The sequence below is a fragment of the Marmota monax genome, unplaced genomic scaffold, assembly GCF_021218885.2.
Source record: "Marmota monax isolate L192 unplaced genomic scaffold, Marmota_monax_Labrador192_F-V1.1 WCK01_AAM20220418_F8-fsc01074, whole genome shotgun sequence".
In the NCBI taxonomy this organism is placed as follows: Eukaryota; Metazoa; Chordata; class Mammalia; order Rodentia; family Sciuridae; genus Marmota; species Marmota monax.
Genome location: NW_026694766.1, coordinates 66,907 through 91,196, shown reverse-complemented (window position 1 = coordinate 91,196; position 24,290 = coordinate 66,907). Strand labels below are relative to the sequence as shown.

Below are 24,290 nucleotides of genomic sequence, written 5' to 3'. Positions count from 1 at the left end.
TTACATATATATAATACATACTTCTATTAAATATTGTTCTTTAAGCACTTATGTTAATTAAAGCAGATGATAATCAAATGGCTATATACTCCAAAATAACTGAAGATAGGTATAATATAAAATTGCGCTAACATTTAAAAAGAAGGGATATGACTTCTGGACTATAATATATACCACAAATTTTCAGAGTTGCTACACAAAATGTTCATTTGTTAAACAAAAATTCACTATGGATCTACCATAATGAAAGGCCCTAGATGACAAATTCCAATATCTTCTAAACGCTAAACTTTAGAAAAGTTCTTCAAATATGAATATAAGCCTTAAAATAACTAAAACTTATCATATTTTGTTCCATACTGTACAATTCAAATATCTACTTTTAGTCTTCAAGCATGCAAAATTTTTAAAAATGGAATTTTTATTATAAAAGCTGTCAGAAATCATTTAAAAGCCTAAAGACAAAATCTCATATAAGATTTAAATATTTAGGCATTTAAAAGTTATTGATGATAAATGTCTCAAAGAAAATTTTCAGCACAAAATTACTTTCATGATACTATTCATTAATACCACAGCACAGTACTTGGCATATAGGTAACAAATGAAGAAAACCAAAACTAAAGAATATGGGGCCAAGAAAAATTGGGAAGACATTTTCTAGGCAAAGCAAGTAAAAATGTTCTCCTAAACTTCTGCACCTCCATATTTGCAACTGTCAGTTTGCAGTGTGGCAATGCTCTAAAAGCCTTTGGTATTACTATTTTAGTTATTTTCTCTAATGTAACACTGAGATGTCATTTATCAATAGCCTTGGCTAAATAGTAATATGACAGGTAGCTTAGATCTATCCCTATTTATTTTTTATTTTATTTATTTATCCCTATTTATTTATTTATTTTTTATTTTATTTATTTATCCCTATTTATTATTTTGGTGTTATACACCAAACTTATTTTTGGCTTTGAACTTGAGGGTTCATTATTGTTACCATTAAATTATCTAATTTGTGAACTGCAGAAAAGCAAACAAGACAAAGCAAAAATACAAATCAGTAACTCTCAATTTGCAAATTTTCAGAGTAGCAAATTATTGCTAACCAAAAATTGTCGGAGTCAAAACAAAGATACTAATACTAGTGTTTTACCATTTAAACTGCCTACCATTGGGTTTTATTTACAGCAGCATCTTCCAGCTTACTAGCTTATGAAGAGTTCTACAGGATGCTCCATTTCTCAAAAGGTTCTTATAGCAAGTTATTGAGATTTATATTGTATTAGCATCTTAAAATTGTTCATAATTGTTTAGCCCATTGTTCCCTGTATTATTTGAAGTGAAAAATCCCTTGTGGGACAAAATTAGGTAAACTCAGGTTTTCTCTGTAAAAAGATATCCTGAAATGGTATTTTAAAATGTGAAATTAAAGCAATGATTCCACTTGATCTTTTTTCCAAAAAGTTTTGCAAGGACATATGAGCTCATTTTTTAATAATTTATTAGTGCAAGCTTTTATGAACTTACCTGAATATCCAATAATACTTCCCAGCCAAGACAAAAGTTTCAAACCAAAATTCTGATGTGCAACAATAGACGAATGCATAACTTGAACTTTGAGTGGCTTTGTCTGTCTACTGGTATTTCTCTTAAAAAGAAATAGCAAGATGAAAAAACTAACTTAAAAAGTCTATTTTATCAGAAGAAAAAAGTTAACATTTCACTTAATATAACCAAACCACCATCATCATCAAAGGAGTTTTTCGAGTAGAAAAGCACTGCTTTGATTGCTTTACTTCATTCAGATCCTAATTTTCTAGAAGGAATTCTAGGATTCACACAAAAAGGTAAGAAGACCCGGCCTGTGAGTAACCTGAATCTTTAGTCATATATCTTAAGATCTGTGGTACCAGTTATAAATTATTTAAATGCTTAAACTTGTTTTATGTCTTTAATTTCTTAATATAATTTACATTACTTAATTTAATAATTTACTTCATTACATAGATGTGATTATGCTATTAATACTTTAAAATCATGGAAAAATACATATAACAAAATTTATCACAACCACTTTAAGTGTATAATTCAATATTGTTCAGTATATAAAATAAATCTTCAGAACTCTTCATCTTGCAAAACTCAAACATTTTATTTATTAAACAAGTCCCAATGGCTCCCTTCTCTAGTAATTATCATTCTACTTTTCTGTCTCTATGAATTTGACTATACTAGGTACCTCATATAGGGTAGAATCATACAGTATTTATCTGTTACTTATTTTACTTTGCCTAATGTCCCCAGGGGTTGCCCATGTTGTAGCATATTTCGAATTGCCTTCATTTTTAAGGCCAAACAATATTCTACTGTATGTTATGCTACATTTTGTTTCTTTATTCATCTGGTAACAGACACTCGGACTATACAAATTTCTGAGACCCTGCTTTCAATTCTTCTGTGTATATGCCCAGAAGCAAAACTGCCTAATCATGTGGTAATTCTATTTTTATCTTTGTAAAGACTTGCTACATTGTTTTCCATAGTGGCTACCACCATTTCACATTCCCATGAGCAATCCACAAGGGTTTCAATTTTTCTATATCCTTGTCAATATTTTTCTTTCTGGAGAGAAGTCATCCTAACAGGCATAATGTGGCAACTCAATATCTCACTGAGATTTTGATTTGCATTTCCCTAATGATTAGTGATGTTAAACATGTTTTCATGTGCTTATATTTTCTTGGTAGAAATGTTTATTCAAGTCTAGCAAACATTTTTTAAAAAACACCTTTTTACCCCTTTTCATTTTTTGAATCCTCATTTCAAATCCTGCTTCATCCTATTAACTATATTAACATGATATGCCTTTGCATATTTTTTCCATGTACATATATTCTATATGCACACTATATTTATTAACGTACTTACAGGTATGTATAAGGGATAAATTCCTAGGAGACGTAAAGCTTTAGTCAAAAGTTACTAGACTGTTTTTATATGTGTATTCCTATTCTCTGCAAAGATATTTTATTACTCTAATTTCACTTTGATGTGTATAAAATGTTCCTATTTTAGGGCTGGAGTTGTGGCTCGGTGGTAGAGTGCTCGCCTAGCACATGGGAGGCACTGGGTTCGATCCTCTGTACCGCATCAAAATAAAGTGAAGGTATTGTGTCCACCTACAATTAAAAAAATATTTTTTAAAAGTTCCTATTTTATTGATTACTAATGAATTAAAGATTCTTTTCATGTATACTGGCTGCCTAAGATTTTCTGTTGTGATCTGTTTTGTTATCTTTTGTCCATTTTTTAATTCAATTATTCTGTACTTTCCTCAAATCTGCGATTTGTCTGTTGACTTTGTTTATGCAATATTTTGTCATGATTTTTTTTTTTTATGTAGCCCCAAAATGTGCAATTTCTTTTCTAATTCCTGGGGTTCTAATTTTGGTTAAGAAGCACTCTCCCTTGTAGTTGTTTAGGTTTTCCTCAGATGAGTATTTCTGAACTCTGTATTCTATATCACTCTAATGTATCTGTCTAATCCCATGCAAACACCACCAAGGATTACAAATACTGATTTTTTTAAAAAGGAAAAATTAAAAAATATTATTCAATGTATAAGGAGATATGAAGTGACAAATGTGAAAGAAAAAAATAACAAAATTAAGGAAAGAACTTTGTCTCTAAATCTTAACATTCTCATTCCTGAAAATAGTCCAAAATCATTACCACTCCCATTTAAGAGTATCTTTGAACATTAGAACTACAGTATTATAACATTCAATACTGCATGAACACTTTCTAAAATTCTTATTTGGTAATAATTTCAATTTACAATATGAATAAAATGGCAAAGTACATCCATATAACCTTTTGTTTTCCAGATTCATCTGCTGTAAATTTTTTTTAAAATATTTATTTTTTAGTTGTAGGTGGACACAATACCTTTATTTTATTTTATTTATTTATTTTTATGTGATGCTGAGGATCAAACCCAGGGCCTCGCACGTGCTAGGTGAGTACTCCACCACTGAACCACAACCCCAGCCCTCATCTGCAATAAATTTTACCCCAACTGTTCACATCTTTCTTTCTTTCTTTTCTTTTTTTTAAAGAGAGGAGAGAGAGAGAGAGAGAGAGAGAGAGAGAGAGAATTTTTAATATTTATGTCCTAGTTTTCGGCGGACATAACATCTTTGTTTGTATGTGGTGCTGAGGATCGAACCCGGGCCACACGCATGCCAGGCGAGCGCGCTACCGCCTGAGCCACATCCCCAGCCCCGCACATCTTTCTCTTCGTACTTTTTTTTTTTTTTTAAATCACTGAGGGTGTCATTCACAGAATGACCTTTTATCCATAAATACTTCAGTATGCATTTCCTGTGAATGGGAATATTCTTCTAATGACCATAGGACAGTTTCCGATGCACTATTAAATTGATTATGTTTAATAAGACACTTAGAAATTAAAGAAATGGGGCTGGGGTTGTGGCTCAGCGGTAGAAGGCTAGTCTAGCATGTGCAAGGCCCTGGGTTTGATCCTCAGCACCACATAGAAATAAATAAATAAAATAAAGGTATTGTGTTTAACTACTTCTAAAAAATAAATATAAAAAAAATTAAAATTTAATTCATGAGATACCATTTTAGACACATCAGATTGGCAAATACTTTAAAATCTGACAAAAGAATACTCCACAGCAGGAGTATTTGTCACAGCAAAACAAACCTGGAAACATCCTCATGGAAAATTGTGGTAAAATCATCAGTGGAATACAAAGGTTAAAGAAAGAATGAATTAGAGTAATGTATCAGAACAGAAAAATCTAAAAATAACACTGATATGATAAGGCAAGTTGCAATATAATACATTTAGCATGAATCTTGTAGGTATGTGCGTGCATGTAGGTATGTGGTATTGGGGATTGAACCCAGGGGCATTCTACCCTGATTCCTAGGCTGCTCTTGAATTTGTAATCCTCTTGCCTTGGACTCCTGAGTTACTGGGATTACAGGTATGAGCCACCATGCCCAGTTTCAGTATGAATCTTTTTAAATGATGTTTAAAGACCTCTACAACAATATACATCATACTGACAGGTGTTTAATGTATGAAGCACAAGAAATGAGCAAAGTGAATTAATGCAAGTAGTTCTTTTTATGTAAGGAGGAAAGAAAATGGGATTAAGAAGAAATGATATGGGAGCTTCTATACATTTTTATTTATTTCAAATAAGTAAGAAGAAAATAAGTTTCAATAAACACAGGTGTTCACTGTGTTATTTCTATTTTCTATGTATTTAAAATACTTTATAACATCTAAAATTATTTTTTAAGTTGGGAGTGATAGTGCATGACTGTAATCCTACCTATTCAGGAGGCTAGGCAGGAGAACTGCATATTTGAGGCCAGCCTGGGCAATTTGATGAAACTCTGTCTCAAAAAGTAAAAAACTAAAGATGTAGCTTAGTGGTAAAGAGCCCCTGGGTTTAATTCCCAGTACCACCAAATGAAACAAAACCAAACAAAAACAAAAAGTCTATAGATGCAGTTACATGGAATAGTTAAGTAACAAACTTTAAAAAATAATACAGTAAAGACTATTAAGCTACTATCTTGCTATCATGTATCAAGAAGCACCATTCTCTGAATTCTAATTTTGGTGCTAAAGACCAATTTAATTACTAAAAGGCAATGGGAAATCCTATTACTTAAAAACAAAACAAAAAGCAAAAAGACTTCTAAAATTTCTTATCTATCTCTTCATTTTCTATTATCAATCTTACATAGTTTTAAAAAACTAGATGAAGCCAGGTGTGGTTGGCACACATCTGTAATCCCAGCATCTTGGGAGGCTGAGGCAGGAGGATCATAAGTTCAAGCCAGCCTCAGCAATTTAGCAAGGCCCTAGGTAACTTAATGAGACCCTGTCTCAAAATAAAAAAGAAAAAGTGCTGGGGATATGGTTAGTGGTTAAGTTGCCCCTGGGTTCAACTCCTGGTACCAAACAAAACAATATAAAACAAAACAAATAAACAAACTACATAAAATAATGTAATACTCAAAAGAAACATTACCTGTAAATATGATTTAGTTGACATTGGCTTTATATTCATGAAAGAATAAAAATTTATTCATAAACACTAAATTAAGGAGGCAATAAAAAATAATAGTACAGGAATGTTTTTAAGTTACTTACCACAATTACTGATTTTGCTTGCTCACAATACTGGAAGTCTCCATATCGAACAGACCTACGTCCCTATAAATAAAAATAAATTAATTTGTAAAAACATTCAATTCAATATTAGTACCTTATAAACTGGTAAATAAACAAATGTGTTTGAACATATAACGCTAGTCAATATTTAATATTTACAATATTCATTCTACTCATCAATGATAAGTAAATTCAATTTTTCTTTCAAAAACATCCTTTTTCAAACCATTAGTGTATATGTTTCTTTGAACAACACAACATTCATTCTACTAGGTTTTTATAATTTCCCTTTTCATAGATGAATATTTTAAAGACTAGGTAGAATGAAGATAACTATATATTTCCTTTTAAACTTTCTGACAACTGCTTACAGTTACACCAATATACATTTGGGCCAATATTCAAATGAAATTTTTTAAAAAGCCAATTTTCTGCAGTAAGTTATCTGTAGTAGCAGTTCAATTTATTATATGATGTCAATATGATAAAATCACTTACATCTCGATCCACTGTTGTTGCAAAACCAATGGCTTCTTTTTGAGTACAGTTAACAGCTTTCTGGAGAGTATATATTACTTGTTCATAGGTGTGAACCTCATCATTAAACAACATACAATAGTAGGTGTCGCTCTTTTCTCTGCGGGATAAAAAATTAATGATAGATTATCTATTTGAATATTATGTTATTCCAGGCTGATTAATATTAATAGCATACTCTGCCTTACAGAATGTGAGAAGTATTGGGCATGTATCATTAAAGAAGTCATCTTGTAGTCTCTGCTCTGTGTCATTATATTTACATTTTGGTGGAGAAAATACTGAATGTATAACTGTATGTGACCTGAACAGAAGGATACTAGAGCAGGATATAATAGGTCTGGAAGTTCAGAGAAGAATTGCTAAAGAAGCAATCTAAAACCCAAAGTCAGACTCCATCTCCAAATCTGCTGGCAATTCACTTTCTTTTTCCCAGGTTAATATCTATACTGCATAACGAAACATTATAGCAAAAATGTTGTAAGTTCTTGCTATCAATTCCACTCCACCTCCCATAGATTAACATTCAATAATGTTTGTGGACATTTTTGGTTGTCATGACTGGGCTTGGGGATGCTATAGGCATTTATGGACAGATGCCAGAGATGCTGCTAAATATCCTACAATTTACCAGACAGTTCTCTTGACAAATAATTTATCTGGTTCCAAATGCCAATAGTGTCAAAGTTGAGAAACCCTAGACTACAGGAATGTTGAAAGCAAAGGCATAGAGTTGGCAAAGGTAAATTTGGGGAGCTGAGAATCAGGAAAAAGGAAGAGACTGATGTGAAATTAGTGTGGTCTGGAGAGAAGTAAAACCTTGAATAATGGATTTTTATTTTTGCCATCTTACGAACAATCAAAGACTTGTAACAGGAGATATACCTAAAGAGATATGGATGATTTAAGTTAATGGGTAGATGAAAGAAAACTAAGAGGGAAAATATTACAAGAAAATCAAGTTGGGGGGGGGCTGGGGTTGTGGCTCAGTGGTGGAGCGCTGGCCTGGCACATGCGGGGCCTTGGGTTCGATCCTCAGCACCATATATAAATAAATAAAATAAAGGTATTGTGTCCAACTACAGCTAAAAAATAAATATTAAAAAAAAAAGAAAAGAAAATCAAGTCAGATATACATTTCCCTTCTATGCTGATAGGTCTGAACAATAAAACAAAAACTATTCTATTCTCTAGGCTCTAAACTCAGATCTTAGATCATTTAATCCCAACCTGAATTTCATGAAGATAACAGTTAAAAGGCACTAAGTAATTTTCAATATTTCCAAAAAAATTCACTATAGCAACAACTCATTTTGTTAAAAAACACTTTACCCACAAGCTCAATTCTCTGAAACTCACTAAAAAATCAAAAAAGAAATACTACCAGTGTCCAGCTTGAATTCATCCTTTGCTACAGACACAATTCCAACAAGTTTGGTTTCACTTTTTAATTAAAGAGAAGGTTTAGGCAAACATATTAACAAGGAAAAGTAAGCCCTTCCCCTTAATACAGTGGTGGCTGAATCCAGCTCTCTGGTCACAAGTCCATTACCTCAATAATCTAAGTAAAAATGGCAGCTGCATGCTAAAAAGAAATCATTATAAGGGTGGAATACATTTTATAATTAGAATCAAAATGATTAAAATTGAGCAAGTATTTATTCAAACCACTTACACTGAAGAGCTCATTCCCTAAGATGTATGATACAGGAAATAAAAAGTAGAATTGTATAGTAACTTATCAGTTTTACATATCATCAGAAAGAAAGAAAGAAAGAAAGAAAGAAAGAAAGAAAGAAAACTGCCATGTCTGAAACTAGTTAGTCTCAAAATAGTTTTAAATGACTATAAACCAACTAACCAACCAACCATGAACCAAGAGGAAAACTTCACCAATTAAATGAATTATACATATTTAAAAACTATGATATCAAAACTCTTGTTCTCTTAAAATCAAATCATTAAAAAAAATTATGTCCTATCCTACCTGTATAAAGTAAAAATTTAACAATTTTGACTACACACAAAGAATAAAGGGGCTATACTTACTCCATCTCCAAATCTGCTGGCAATTCACTTTCTTTTTCCCAGGTTAATATCTCTACTGCATAACGAAACATAATAGCAAAAATGTTGTAAGTTCTTGCTATCACATCTACTGATAAATGCACAAGAGGATCCTGGAAGAATAGAAAAAAAAATAATGCAACCATGTTAAATGAACATTAATTTTCTTTTTTCCCATCTGCTTCTACCTTTCAAAAAACAGTATAGAGAAAGCCGAAAAGTATTCCAGCTTCAACTTCTCAATGAATTTAGTCCTACACATTACAACCCAATACATCAAACTTCCTAAAATGTTTTTGATCAGAACAACCCCAATTTTGAACCAATTGAATCATCCAATGGCAACTCCAAAGAATTTTGGAATTTTGGAATGATATTTCAGGATCACTAAAATCTAACATCAAACCATCTAGCTTCATATCCTGATTATCTAATTTGAAGAAAAAAGCAAATGAATATTTTGTATGGATTTGCAAATAAGAATAGTTCTATAGGTCTAAAGGAGAGCTTGATTTTAATAATTTTAAAAGGGAGGACTCATCAAAGTCAGAAAACTGTCCCTGGATATTAGGAACCACTCATTTGTCTCCTTTTCCCTCTGCAGCATGAGATATGTGTATATGCTACCAGAGAACTCTGCACAAGAGATTTAACAGTGTTGGTAAGTCAATACATTTCTAGGTTAATGTAAAAAAGTACTATTTTAAACATGCCTAATGTTTAATTTCTTTTTCTTTCTTTCTTTTTTTTTCTTTTTTGTGGTGCTGGGGATTGAACCAGGGCCTTGTGCATGCTAGGCAAGCACTCTACCAACTGAGCCAGGCCCATTAAACATGCATAATGTTTATCATGCTATCTTTCAGTCAAGGCTGGCAAAATGTTTTATGTAATCTTTAATCTTAATGCTTTATCTTAAATCTAAACATTTTATTTAGATCAATGGCTAAACAGCATTCTACTTATTTCTCAAATTAGAAAGTATCATGTTATAACATGCCATAACATGACAATAGTAATAAGCATATTCTTACGTATGAATGCGTGTACACACACATATCCACACAATTTTCACCCAGACAAACCAAATGGAACTGATAAACAAATAAAGACTGTGGAATAAAAAAAGGACAAAAATTTCTAAAGGAGATAGGTCTAAGGCTCAAAGGTCGATTTACTTTCCTCAGTAAGAAACAGATTTTTCAATTTCTTACAATACTTTTTATCTATAACTCTTCCCATGTAAGCTGTTACATATCCTATCAAGTTTTCTGTTGTCATAGTTTTGTTTATTCCTCTCTACTTAGCAAGGTTCATTATTATTTGTTACAGAGGCTTTAAAAGTCATTAACATGGTGAGACCTGTGCACAGAGAAGCAGAAATGGTACCATCTGGGGACTCAAAAAAAAGTACTAATAATATAATATGAACCTCACACTACACCAAAATAGAAAAGAGAACCAAAACTCAGCTTTCTTAGTAATATCACCTCACCACACAGTCATTCCATTTCTTATGATTACTCCTAAAATGCAAAAAAGTCAGGGACTGAAAAATTACAAAAAACAGTGTTTATAAAAATTCAATGATTCTGGATGCAAACAACCACCAATTCTTGAGAAATTAACTGTAAATTGTACTATCAATTACTACTATTGATTTTAGTTCTTGAATTAGATTTATATTATAAAACAAAGTTGATAGTAAACTTTGACTTTTCTTTCAAGCTAGAAGAATGCAAGGTACACTACTATATACTCTTGTAATGCTTAAATTTTTAAAAATGTAAACCTGAATTATAATAAAGATTTTTTTTATTGGTTGTTCAAAACATTACAAAGCTCATGATATATCATCTTTCATACATTTGACTCAATTGGGTTATGAACTCCCATTTTTACCCCAAATACAAATTGCAGAATCACATCGGTTACACACTCACATTTTTACATTACAATAAAGATTTTAATGGCTGTATCACACAAATAAGGTATAAATGAAGATTTTCTCAATACTGCCAACTGAAAATATAAACAAGAAGCTGAATTAATTCCTGGTACCAAAATAATGGGGGGGGGGGGCGGGTTACCAGGAATTAAACCCAGGGGTGCTTAACCACTGAGCCACATCCCCAACCCTTTTTTATCTTTTATTGGAGATAGGGTCTTGTTGAGTTGCTTAGGGCCTTGCTAAATTGCTGGGGCTGGCTTCGAGATCCCCCAGCCTCAGCCTCCTGAGTCACTGAGATTACAGGCATGTGCCACCACACCCAGCCCCAAATAATCTTTCTTATCTCACAAACTGACTTTCTGATGAGTAAATAATATGTTTCATCTTATTAAAAAAAATTCATGGGCTGAGGCTGTGGCTCAGCGGTAGCAAACTTGCCTGGAATGTGTGAGGCACTGGGTTCAATCCTCAGCACCACATATAATTTTAAAAAAATTCATTAATACCACTTTAACTTGTTTATTACTAGGATTTTTATATTTGAATTTCATTTAAAATTTTTCTGTTAAAATTTCTTTTACTACCACAATGGGGCCTGGGACTGTAGTTCAGTGGTAAAGCACTTGTCTCACATATGTGAGGCACTGGATTCAATCCTCAGCACCACATAAAAACAAATAAGGATACTGTGTGTTCATCTATAACTAAAAACATATTTAAAAAAAAAAAAAACTAGCATAATGGACTGTTAGGAATTTCATTACTCAAGTTTATACTACCTAGGATTAAATCTAGCTCTAGCACTTACTATATGGAATACTTTGGGCAAGTTTCTTAATATAAAACTCAAGCTTCTGCATCTATAAAATATTAGGAACAGCAGTATCTATTTTATGCGGCTTTTTTTCTTTTTTGTACTGGGGGTTGAAGCCAGGGGCTTTATCCTCAGCCCTTTTTATTTTTGAGACAGAATCTTGATAAGTTGCTAGGGCTGGCTCCAACTTGTGACCCTCCTGCTCAGCCCTACATGTCATTGGGATTATAGACAAGTGCTGCTGTATCCAATTTATGAGGCCATTTTAGACTTAAATGAGATAGATCAAGTAAAGTACTTAGTAAAGAACCTAGCTTTTAATAATCACTGATCTGTATTCAAATGAAATGGGAACAGTTGGCACTGGGCTATAGCTCAGTGGCAGGGCGCTTGACTACCATGTGTGAGGCACTGGGTTTGATCCTCAGCACCACATAAAAATAAATTAAATAAAGGCATTCTGTCCATCTACAACTACAAAAAATAAAAATAAAAAAATAGAGAAATAAATGGAAACAGTATTTGCAACTGAAATTTTCTGATCATAGAATCTTCACTAAGGATGTTCATTCAGTTAATATTTATTATTTAATTAAATTTTATTCCAAAAAGAATTTAAATAAACTGCAATCAAGATAACACTCATTTATAAAGGAAGATCATGTAAATTTCTGTATAGCTACTACAGGCTATTAGACAGGCTGTTTCCAAATAGATGGCCCTTTTTCCAGAAGCCTCAATCAAAGGAAATACTGTTATTAGATTTACATACAGAAAAAAAAAATCTAAATGAATAAACCTAAAAGAAACTTCTTATTTATAGGAATAAATATTAACAAAGGAGACACCCTACAATATGTGGTGGTTCTCAACTAAGAGAAGTACTACCCCACTACCCGCCCCATTAATCCCCTTGAACATAGGGCCATTTGTAAACCTGGTTGAGCTTTCCTTCATTATTACTAGGAAATATTACAGTCATTTAGTCATTTAGTTTTTTACTAAACAAAAGGGTTCCAACAACATACACTCTTGGTCAACAAATGTTTTCTGTCAAAGAGTAAGATAGTATTTTAGGGGGCTGGGGTTCAGGTTCAGTGGTAGAGTGTTTGCCTAGCACATGTGAGGCACTGGGTTCAATTCTCAGCACCACATAAAAAAATAAATAAAGCCATCTTGTCTACCTAAAACTAAAACTAAAAAATACATTTAAAAAATTTTTAGTCTTTGCAGGTTACAGGGGCTCTGCGGTAATAACTCAATTCTGCTGTTGTAATGGAAAAGCAGCTACAGACAGCACATTAAATCAAGCATACCAGTGTTCCTGTAAATATTTTATAGACACTGAAATCTGGATTTCTTATCATTTTCATATATTGCAAAATATTATTTGATTTTTTTTTTCCTTCCAACTATTTTAAAACAACAACAACAAAAAAATCACTCAGGCAAAAAGAGGTTGCAGATAATATTGGGTTTGTGGGGTCATAGTCTGCTGATCCTTAGCTTATACAATGAAGAAATATCCCACTCTAATGACAAGATCTGAGAAAACATGGGGCAACCCCTACACAGTCTTCCTAAAGAAGTATAACAAAAATTTATCAGTTTTTTCTTAAGATGTAGATTGAATATATCACCAAAAATTCATGTTAATAAAAATTTTTTTGACAGACGAAACCACATTCTAACATTTATAGTTCTCTTCCTTTTCAAGCATGTAATGTGGAGAGCCTAGATACATGTATGAATTTAGTTAGTAGGGACCAGGTATACCAAACACATTACTGTCTTTTAATATCTTTAGTCCATCTTAGTCGGAGATTTCATTTCCCTTAACTGAACTCTTAAACAGATATTAAATGGCAGAGTTTGGGAATTTTATAACCCATCAAGTACCTACAGTATATATTTTCTTAATGGTTGTGAAGTGGTGTCTCACTGTGGTTTCAATTTGCATTTTCCGGGAATAGGGATATAGCTCAGCTCACATGCACAAGGCCCTGGGTTCAATACCCAGCCCCCACCCCGAAAAAAAATACCCCAATTTGCATTTTCCTAATGACTAATGATGTTGACCATCTTTTCATGTGTTTACTGGTCATTTGTAGATTTATTTTTTTCGGAGCAATCTCTATTCAAGTCCTTTATCCATTTTTTAAATTGGGATGTCTTTTTATTATTAATTGTAAGATACATCTTCTGGATACTAGATCCTTAACCAGATATATGATTTGCAAATATTTTTTCCAATAGTCCTAAAATTTTGTAGTAGTGTTTGTTAATCTTTTTTCTAAAGTACAAAACTTTTCTTTCAAATATCTTAATTTGTCTTGTATGTTTATATTCACATGCAGAACTTTGATCAAATATATTTTAAAATATGGAGCTGCAGCTGGGCATGGTAGCACATACCTGTAATTGTAGCAGCTCGGAAGGCTGAAGCAGAAGGATCACAAGTTTGAGGCCAGTGTTGGCAACTTAGTGAGACTTTATCTCAAAATGAAAAATAAAAAGGGCTAGGGATATAGCTCAGGGATAAAGCATTCCTGTGTTTAATACCTAGTAATACACACACACACACAAACACACACACAACCCTGACATCAAAAATCTTGATCATTCTGTTAAAATATTTGAGACCTGTGTGGTACATGCATCAGGAAGGACTATTATTTTCCATTTATCCCAAACCTATATTGGACCTTATAAGTACTTTATACATACCTCTCTGACATTCAAAAATAATAAAATAAAATCTGAAATAAAGATCCTGAAATAAACATTAAATTGTCACAAAAAGCAGACATTCAAGCATTTATTTAACAAGAGTCCACTTTATTACAAATATCATCTAAAAAAAACAATTTTAAGAAACATATATGTACAGCTGGAGTTGGGATCATCTGTACTGAGCTGTTATTTCTACACCTGGTCCCATCACAAAACCAGTGATATGATTTACTAAGAGATGATGATTAGGGTTGGCTAACATGCATGGTAATAGAAAAGAAAGTTATATACAAAAACCAACCTAGTTAACTGGCCCATACATAACAGGAAAAATAATCCCTGTAATGATAAAAATTTTAAAACTCAAACAATTTTTCCTTAAAAGAAACTTTGTGAAAATGTTTTTACCTCTTCTTCCTCGATTTCAGAGGTGTTAAGTTCATGTTTTTGACAGTAAGGACCCTCTTTCCAAGCTTCTGTATCACCACAGTCACAGAAACCTCCACCTCCTGATGTTGTCATCTTCAAAGAAAATTGTAAAGTACCTTGTCAATAAGTATTTACTGAGGGCTATCAGATAATAAATAAAAATATCAAGTGCTAAGAAAATAACACTGCTTATATGTTTAATTCTTTGGAGGGATAAAACTAAATAAAATGCCAAGCCTTCTGATGTTTTATTTTAAATAAGTGTGTAGGTTAATCTATGTGATTTCAAAATAAAATACATTGTAGTGTTCAATAAACTACAGATATTTTAAAGAGGATATGTCTGCCTGCATAGCCTCCTTAATTAGAAAAATAATGAGGATTCATGAAGGTTTTCCTGCAGGATTTTGGTTAAATTAGTATAATGCTGAGATCTATGCAATCAGGTTGTGATAACATAATATAACATAACAAAATAATATGATATGTAATACACATTCAAGGGTTATAAAGATTTCTATAGCTAGCCAGGCATGGTAGCACATGTCTATAATCCCAGCAGCCCAAGAGGCTAAGGCAAGAGAATCAAAAGTTTGAAGCCAGCTTCAATAACTTAGTGAGACCCTATCTAGAAATAAAAAGGACTGGGTAAAATACCCAGGGGTTCAATCTCCAGTACAAAAAGAAATTTGTAGTTGCTGTCCCCCACAAGAGTTTTTTTTTTTTTTTTTTTTTTTGGGGGGGGGGGCGGTGGGTAACTAAGGATTGAACTCAGGGGCACTCAACCACTGAGTCACACCCACAGCCCTATTTTTGCTTAGCACCCTGCCGTTGTTAAAGCTGGCTTTGAATTTGCAATCCTCCTGCCTCAGCCTCCCAAGCCACTGGAATTATAGGTGCATGCCACTGGGCCTGGCCCCCACAAGAGTTTAATAATAGTATAAAAAATGACCAACAAGGACTATAGAAATATTTCATTTTTCTTCTCTCACACTTCCTAAAAAACCACTTTTAGAAAGGACAGGTAATAAGAGTTCAGGAAACACAAAAGTGCTACATGATCATAAAAACTTTCACACTTGTGTGATTCAAGAATTATTCACAATTCCTTAAGTTAAGGCAATGATTCAAGAAATTTGGTGGGATAGAATATGTTAGTTAATAATCGGGAGACTAGAAATTCTGCCTTTCTTGAAATACTTTAGGAAAGTTTAGGAACAGGTATTAGTTACAGCAAATTTTAGAATAAATCCTATTATATCCTGTCCAAAGTATAAGTATTTGTGTGTTATATATCACAATATAATTCATATAAACCATGTGTTTCAGCTATTCCAAGGGGACGCAAAGATGTGTGCCCAGAAACATGGATAGGCAACCATTTGGAAAATGATAACTCCACCTTATGGCTTGTGTGTGTGTTTTATTATCAAACCACAGATAGAAAGCCTTAAAAGCAACTGGGATTCTCTTAAAGGAAAGTGGGATCCTTTTATGGATTTATGAGAATAAAGAGAACATGTAAGAATGTAGGGAGCCCAATTTTGTAGCTGCTTTAATATATTATCAATACTTGGGTAAAGCAAATTAAAAACAGAAGAAAAAGTCCTGACCCATTAGAGCTTCTGGAATTAAGAACAAGATTGATATATTCCTTCTCTACCATTTTATTTTATGATCAGGGTAAAAGTTCCATCTACCATCTGGTTCCTAACCTTTGAATGTTCATGGTCTATCTTCAATTTCCAACAGAGGAACCAGAACAGGCTTAGGAATAAACTGCCTAAAATAATAAAACTGGTGAGTCTTATTATGCACTGGAGTTGGGCCTTCTTCTATAGTGTAGTAAATGTCACTTTAATAAACATTTAAAAATAGCAAAACAAGCTGGGTGCAGTGGAGCATACCAGTAATCCCAGCTCAGAAGACTGAGGCAGAAGGATCAGAAATTTGAAACCAACCTTAGCTACTTAGCAAGGCCCTATCTCAAAAAGAGCTAGGGATGTAATCATGATAAAGCATCCCTGAGTTCAATGCCCCATGCCAAAATAAATAAATTAATTAAATTTAATTAAAAATTTAAAAAATACTTTTTTTTGGTAGTGCTGGGGATGGAACCCAAGGACTTGTGTATGCTAGGCAAACACTCTACCATTGAGCTACATCCCTAGCCCTAAAGAATACATTTTAAAACCACTTTCCCCATTTACATGTTAAATCTTTGGGCTTTAAAAAGAAAAGTATTCAATATAAAATTCAATACTGTATATAATTATTATTTGGATATTACTAACCCTATATCGATGGTCTCTGTGAATACTTCCCAAAAAGCACTCCATGCATAAAACACAAGTTGGATCAACTGCACAGTCTCTGTAAAGTTAAAGAAAAAAAAATCAGAGTGTCATAAAATAACTATGTTATTTCACAACAGAATATTTCACATTGGGACCCATCTTAGAAAAGCCAGACTAGAGGTATTATTAAGACAGGAAATATCAATCCCAAAGATCTGTCAGATCTTTGACAGTGAAATCATTTTAAGGTACTAGATGTGTACTAGAGGGTCTTTCAAGGCATTTGTTACTAGAATGTTAAATTTCCCCCAAGATTTGGGAAAATCACACTATATATTAAAAAATACAGATGTATATGGAACACATTAAAAATGTGTATAAACTCTTAAGATTCATAACTTGGAATTAAAAATAACTTCCTCCAAACAGGTATTTGAGACCAAGGGTCTTCAAAGAGATATATATATATATCTCAAAAGGGGAGGTGTCAACTGAAATGCAAGAAGACAATATTAGAACTTATATCTCTACTTAACTAAAAGGGGAAAATTAAACATTCTATATGCTCAGCATACAGACTGAAATGGGTCTCCTCACTTGGTCCATATGTCTGGTATTCATGTAACTATATGGTCCAAGACATATTAATGGGAGAGCAACAGTTCCATAGGGTGGATAAGTTGCTAGTTGTGCTCCAAGTTGTTTCATTTGCCTTAATCATACTGCCAATTATATAACATTTATGGATCACATCTTCAGAGAATCTCTAATTTCATGAAATGAGATGGAGTGTGTATAAAATAAGAAACAGTGGTTTCTTACATAGAGCTTTAAAATTCTTATAGACAGAGGTGCTAGGAGAATCCTTTTGCTAATATTTGGTCTCAGACCCCAATTCCAGACACAGAGATCTAATCTCTTGGAATTTCCTGGGTGATTTCTTGTTCTAATAAGATGACAGTTGGCAGATGGCTGGGGGATCCTTTGACAGCCTTAGGATGGGGGTTGTTTGACAGGGGAACCAACTATGAGAATAAAGATTTAAATTTTCAGCCCCAATCCTCCACATCTAGGGAGGAGAGATGGGCTAAAGTTTGAGTTATAGCAATAGACAAATGATATAATCAATCAGGAACCTCCTTAAAACTCCAAAAGGACTGGATTCAGAGCGATTCTTGATTGGTAAATACATAGAGGTCCCTGGTGGATTCTAGAGAAGGCAAGGAGGCTCTTTCTACCTGCCTTGTCCCGTGTATCTCTTCCATCTGGCTATTCATCTGTATCCTTTGAAACAGCTCTTACAATAAATGGGTAAACTTGAATAAAATGTTTTCCTAAGTTCTACGAGCTGCTTTAGTAAGTTGATCAAACTCAAGGAGGGGTTCATTGAAACCCCCAATTTCATAGTTGGTTGGACTGAAGAGGGGGACCTTGCAATATGCATCTGAAGTGACTGGTAGGCTTGTGGAACTTGTGGTATATGATGTCAGAACTGAATCAAATTATAGGACACTCATTTGATGTCTGCTGGAGACCAACACATCTGGTGTCAGAATTGTTCTGTTGCTGAAAGTTGTAGCTGGAATAATTTACCCTCTACTATGCTAGTACTGAACATTTACATATCCACCAATGCCTTCCTACCACAAATAATGTTGTAATGAACATCCCTGCATATGTTATTACCTGAATCCACTTGAGATGTCATTTGCATATAAAATCAAGAGTGGAACACCTGAGTCATATATATGCTATTGTTCAGAGAGGCTACATGACCATGGGCAATGTATAAGGGTCTTCATAGCTTTGCACCTTCAGCAACTCTTCTTATTGCTCAATTTTTTAATGTGCACCAGCCTGATATATATGAAACATATCTTATTGTTTTAATTTGCATTTTCTAATTGTTAATTATGTTGAGGAACTCTTCATATGCTTGCTGATTTGGGGGTTTCCTTTTCTATAAATTCCTTTTTATATACTTTACAAATTTTCCTGCTGGGATTGCTATCATTTTATTATTTGCAGGAATTCCTTGTATACTCTGGAGGGTATTAATTGCTTGTTAATATTAAACATTGCCAATACTGTCTGCCATTTCCCACTTCTGTGTGTTAATTATGCTCATAGAGTCTCTGATAATCAAAACTCCCCATTTGGTACAATTAAATTAATATATACATCTAGTTTGTACTTTGAGGTTTTAAGAGTACAAACTCACATCTCAAAAAATATTTTTCATTTCCTCTAACCTTTTTGTTTTTTTTCCACATTTGGTATTTATTGGGAGTCTACCTTTGTATATGATGCAAAGGAGTCTTATTTTCCCATATATAACAAGCTACTTGCCCCCTCAACATTATTTGTGAAATAATTTAGTTTCTATTGATTGCACTGTTAACTTTATATCAAGTTCCCACACATCCATAGATCTATGTCTAAACTCTCTAATATTCTGAGAGATCTACATGTTCGTATACTAACCACATAGTTATCATTATGTCTTTGTAATATGTCTTAATCTCATAAGTCCCCCTTTTTTCCTCCTTTTCTAAAGTCAACTAAGCTATTCATAACCTTAATTCTTTTTTTTTAATTGTTTTAGTTGTAGATGGACACAATACCTTTATTTATTTATTTATTGCTCTACCACTGAGCCACAGCCCCAGGCCACAACCTTAATTCTTCCACACACCATTTAGGATATTTACAGAGTTTCTCAAAAATATCCAACTAAAAACTTGACAGATTATTTGGAACTTATTGACAATACATCAAGATTACTAATATCTTTACAAGAGTAAATTATTAGGTCCACAATTCTTCCCTTTTCTGAATGAATTTTATTTCAAAGTAAACAAAAGGTTGATGAGGGACTGTTTTTCTTTTATAGACATCTAGCTAATAAATGAAGAAGAAATGATAAATCAGCATTTTGCTATTCACAATGGAATAATGATCTAAGTAACCTTTATAATGATTTTTAACTGCTAGGTACTAAAGCCCAACCTTAAAATAAAAGCAGTCAAGCATTATGTCCCCTTTGATTTGAAGAGTTAAAAAGTTATTATGAAGTAATAATCCCCTCTCCCATACAAAAACCAAAACAGGACTCAATCTAACCTACTACAGGAATTTAAGAAGCCTGTTAAGCAACACCATGAGGACACAACCAGCCAAATTCATAACATGGAAAATTCCACAGAAAGAATGAACTTGTTTCTTAGTCACATAAATGGAAAAACGAAGAAGAATGGAGAGTAGAGGAAGGAGGGAGGAGCCGGCTACTCAGGAGGCTAAAGTAGGAAACAAATGAGGCCACCCTGGCAACTTAGTGAGACTATTCTGAAAAAAAATTAAAAACACCAAAAGGCACAGCAGTCAAAGACAACAATATTTGAACTTTGAAACCACACTTATGAATCAATCAGGACAATTTTAACCATGGCTAGATATTAGACAATTAGTGTTAATTTTTCAGGATGTTAATGGTTATAGAGAAAAAAACTACATTCTGATCATCTACTAATAAGGCACATCTGGAATTAGCTTAATAATAAAGTGGTGGGGCAGAAAAAGCTGTGTGTGGATGAGGCAAACATTAAACAGAGTTGACATTTTACAGCAAATTTTGAAGCTGAACAATGAGTAGACGTCAAGTCTCTTACATTCATCATAATAATTATGTTTAAGTGTTCAAAAATCCAATAAAGTTCTTTTATTTATGTTGTTTGCCAAGATTTTCTACAATACACAATTATTGGAAGGTAGAAAATACTTTTCTGAATTAAACCAGAGAAACATTTTTCTTCTCTCAACTATTAAAGATGGTGAGTTGAGTTGCATTAATAACCCTTACAGATGAACTACCTTTGACTCCTGAACTAAATAAATCCACCTGATTCTATGTATCATTCTCAGTGTATTTTTGGATTGAAATAGCTAATATTTTACTTAGGATCCTTCCATATATATTAATAAAGGAAATGGTTCTATAACATATCCTTTTGTATTGTTTTTATCAGGGTTTAAGAATCAAAATTGTACTAGTTCATAAAGAATAAGGCAGCCTCTCACTGCTTTCCCAGTTTCTATAATTAAGATATGTAAGAAAGGAATTGTTCCTTCAAAATTTGATGGAACTGGGGCTGGGGTTGTAGCTCACTGGTAGAGCACTTGCCTAGCTCATTAGGCACTGGGTTTGATCCTCAGCAGCACATAAAAAATAAATTAATTAATTAAATAAAGGTATTGTGTCCATCTACAACTAAAAAAAAAATTAAAATAATTTGATGGAACTCATCTGTATAGTCATCTAGGTGAGGGATTTTGGGAAGATAATTGATTATCATTCTGATATTTTTATACTGTATTCAACTTATATTCATTTTTTCTAGGAATTTATGTTTCATCTGTTTACGAATTTAGCATTTAGTTCTTCATATCCTTATATTTCAGAGGTTCTCAAACTTTCAATGGCACCACTAGACCAAAAGACATGCCAATTCTGTTCATCAAATCAGTTCACAACTCAGCACCTGGTAGGCTTCTTTTTTTTTTTTTTTTTTTTTAAAGAGAAGAGAGAGAGAGAATTTTTTTTTTATTTATTGTTTTAATTTTCGGCGGACACAACATCTTTGTTTGTATGTGTTGCTGAGGATTGAACCCGGGCCGCACGCATGCCAGGTGAGCGCGCTACGCCTTGAGCCACATCCCCAGCCCTCAACTTCTTAACTTTAGAAAATACTGCCAACTTTATTTCCTATTCCATGTTAAGTTTTTACAATGTATTTGCTTTTCTGTCACAGCAACAAAAAAGCCCCAGCTTTGCAATATGACACACCATTAAAAGGAATGCAACAAGTTTATCAGTTTTCCATTTTGATATATGTGTATCTTCTCTTTTTCTTAATCAGTTTTGCCAGAAACTTAACATATTAATAATTCTAAACAGTCAATGCCTCAACTTCTTGTGTTTCATTTTCTGACCTTATCTTAATTTCCTTTCTTATTTGAGTTTGCCCTATTCATTTCCCAACTTCCTGATGGAATGTTTACCTTATTTTTTAATTTTGAATGTTTACCTTATTTTTAATTTTGAAACTTAGAAAAGTTACAAAAAACAGTAGAGAGTTCCTTTATACTGATACCCAGCTTCAGCTAATGTTAAGCTTAGTATTATTATCAAAACCAAGAAATGAACACTGGCACAATATTATTAACTACAGACCTATACAAATTTCATCAGTTCTTCCACTGAGATCTGTTAACTGTCCAAGATCCAATACACGATCCCACGTTGCATTAGTTGTCATAACTATAGTTGTCCTAACTACTTAGTATCTTCTAGTTTGTGACAGTTCCTGACTCTTCTCTCAACTTTCGTGACCATGACACTTTGAAAGAGTACTGGTCAATAATTCTGTCGATTTCCTACAATCTGGATTTGATGTTTTCATGCTTAGATTGAATTACACATTTTGGCAAGAGTATCATAGAAATGATCCTGTATCTTTCTCAATGTGCCACAACAGGGAGCATAGGATGTTGACTTAATATCTCTTTTTTTTTTTTTTTTTTGACTTAATATCTCTTATTACTGGCTTTTTGTTCCATCTAGTGAAGATGGTGCCAACCAAATCTCTTATCTGTAGTTATTGTTGTTCCTTTGATGCAAATGCATAAAGAAAAGTTTTTTTTAATTGAGCTTGTTTAAAAAATTGATTTAATTTACATACTATAAAATTCACCCTTTTAAAGTGTGCAACTTAGTGGTTCTTAGAGAATACGCATAATGTTATAAAACGTTGTCATTAATTCTAGAACACTTTCTATCATCCCTAAAAGAAACCCTGTACTCATTACCAGTAAATCCCCTTTCTTCCCTCCCAAACTCCCCTCTCCCAACCCCGACAAACACTAATCTACTTTATAGATCCATGGATTTACTGAACATTTCATGTACACGAAATCAAATATAATATATGATTTTGTTTTTGTAACTGGGTTCCTTCACTTAGCACAATTTTCTCAAGGTTCACCTACATTTTATTAGTATTTAATTCCTTTGTATGGGTAATGTTTATTGATTCATCTGTTCCTGGACATCTTGGTTGTTTTTACATCTCCTGGCAACTGTGAATTGTGCCGCATATACATGCTTTTGTTTGAATGCCTGTTTTCAAATCTTCTGGGTATATACCCTGGAGTAGAATTCCTGGGACATAAGGTAATTCTATGGCTAACACTTTAAGGAACTGCCGGCTGTTTACCAAAGCAGCCGCACCATTTTTATATTCCCATTAACAATGTATGAAGGGTTACAATTTTTTTAAATCCTTGCCAATATTTATTATTGTCTTCATTTTAAAATTACAGTCATCGTAATTGGTGTGAAGTAGTAAGGTGGTTTTAACTTGCAATCCTAATTATTAATGATGTTTACTGGTCATTAGTAGAAATGACTATTCAAATCCTTGCCCATTTTTAAATTGGGTTGTCTTTTTGTTGTTTTAAGAATTCCTTATATATTTGGAATTCCAGTTCCTTATTAGATATGTTTTGCAAATATTTGTATTTGAGGGTTGTCTTTTTATTTAATTTAGTTACATGTGGTGCTGAGAATCAAACACAGTGCCTCATACTTGCTAGGCAAGTGCTCTACCACTGAGACACAACTCTAGCCCCTCTTTTTACTTCCTCTTAATATTTATTTTTTAGTTGTAGTTGGACATGACACTTTATTTATTTATTTAAAATATTTTATTTTATTTAGTTGTAGCTGGACACAATACCTTTATTTTTATTTTTATGTGGTGCTGAGGATCGAATCCAGGGCCTCACTCACACTAGGCAAGTGCTCTACCGCTGAACCACAACTCCAGCCCTCTTTTTACTTTCTTAATAGTGTTATTTGATGCACAAAATTTTTAAGAAACCCAATTTATCTGTTTTTTTCCCCTTGTGACTGCTTGCAGTGTGTGTGTGTGTGTGTGTTGCAAGAGATCAAACCCAGGGTCTCCCATATGATAGGCAGGAGCTTTACTACTGAGCTATAATTCTAGCCCTGCTTGTGCTTTTGATGTCAGATCTAAAAGGCCACTGTTTAATCTAGGATCATAAAGTTTTACACTGTTTTTTTTCCTACAAATATTAGCTCTTACATCTAGGCCTTTGATCCATTTTGAGTTCATAAAGCATGGGTCCAACTTCCTTCTTTTCAGTGAGTATCCAGTCTTAGCACCATTT

The 24,290-nt window shown here is 33.2% G+C and overlaps 1 protein-coding gene and 1 long non-coding RNA gene across 2 annotated transcripts in view; one reads left to right on the top strand and one right to left on the bottom strand.

Moving 5' to 3' along the window:
• The window catches only part of LOC124079532 (E3 ubiquitin-protein ligase UBR2), a gene marked incomplete at its 3' end in the record, with an annotated part of 55,586 nt that overhangs the window by 2,024 nt on the left and 29,272 nt on the right, over window positions 1–24,290 (bottom strand). Inside the window, 6 exon segments of the mRNA XM_046425120.2 lie at window positions 1,522–1,642; window positions 6,197–6,259; window positions 6,716–6,854; window positions 8,804–8,934; window positions 14,725–14,838; window positions 17,040–17,118. Coding sequence (XP_046281076.1) covers window positions 1,522–1,642; window positions 6,197–6,259; window positions 6,716–6,854; window positions 8,804–8,934; window positions 14,725–14,838; window positions 17,040–17,118 — 647 coding nt within the window.
• Window positions 1,629–10,887, top strand: LOC131423429 (uncharacterized). Its single transcript, XR_009225017.1, has 3 exons — window positions 1,629–3,160; window positions 9,426–9,482; window positions 10,151–10,887. It is a non-coding gene; the product is annotated as an uncharacterized LOC131423429 (long non-coding RNA).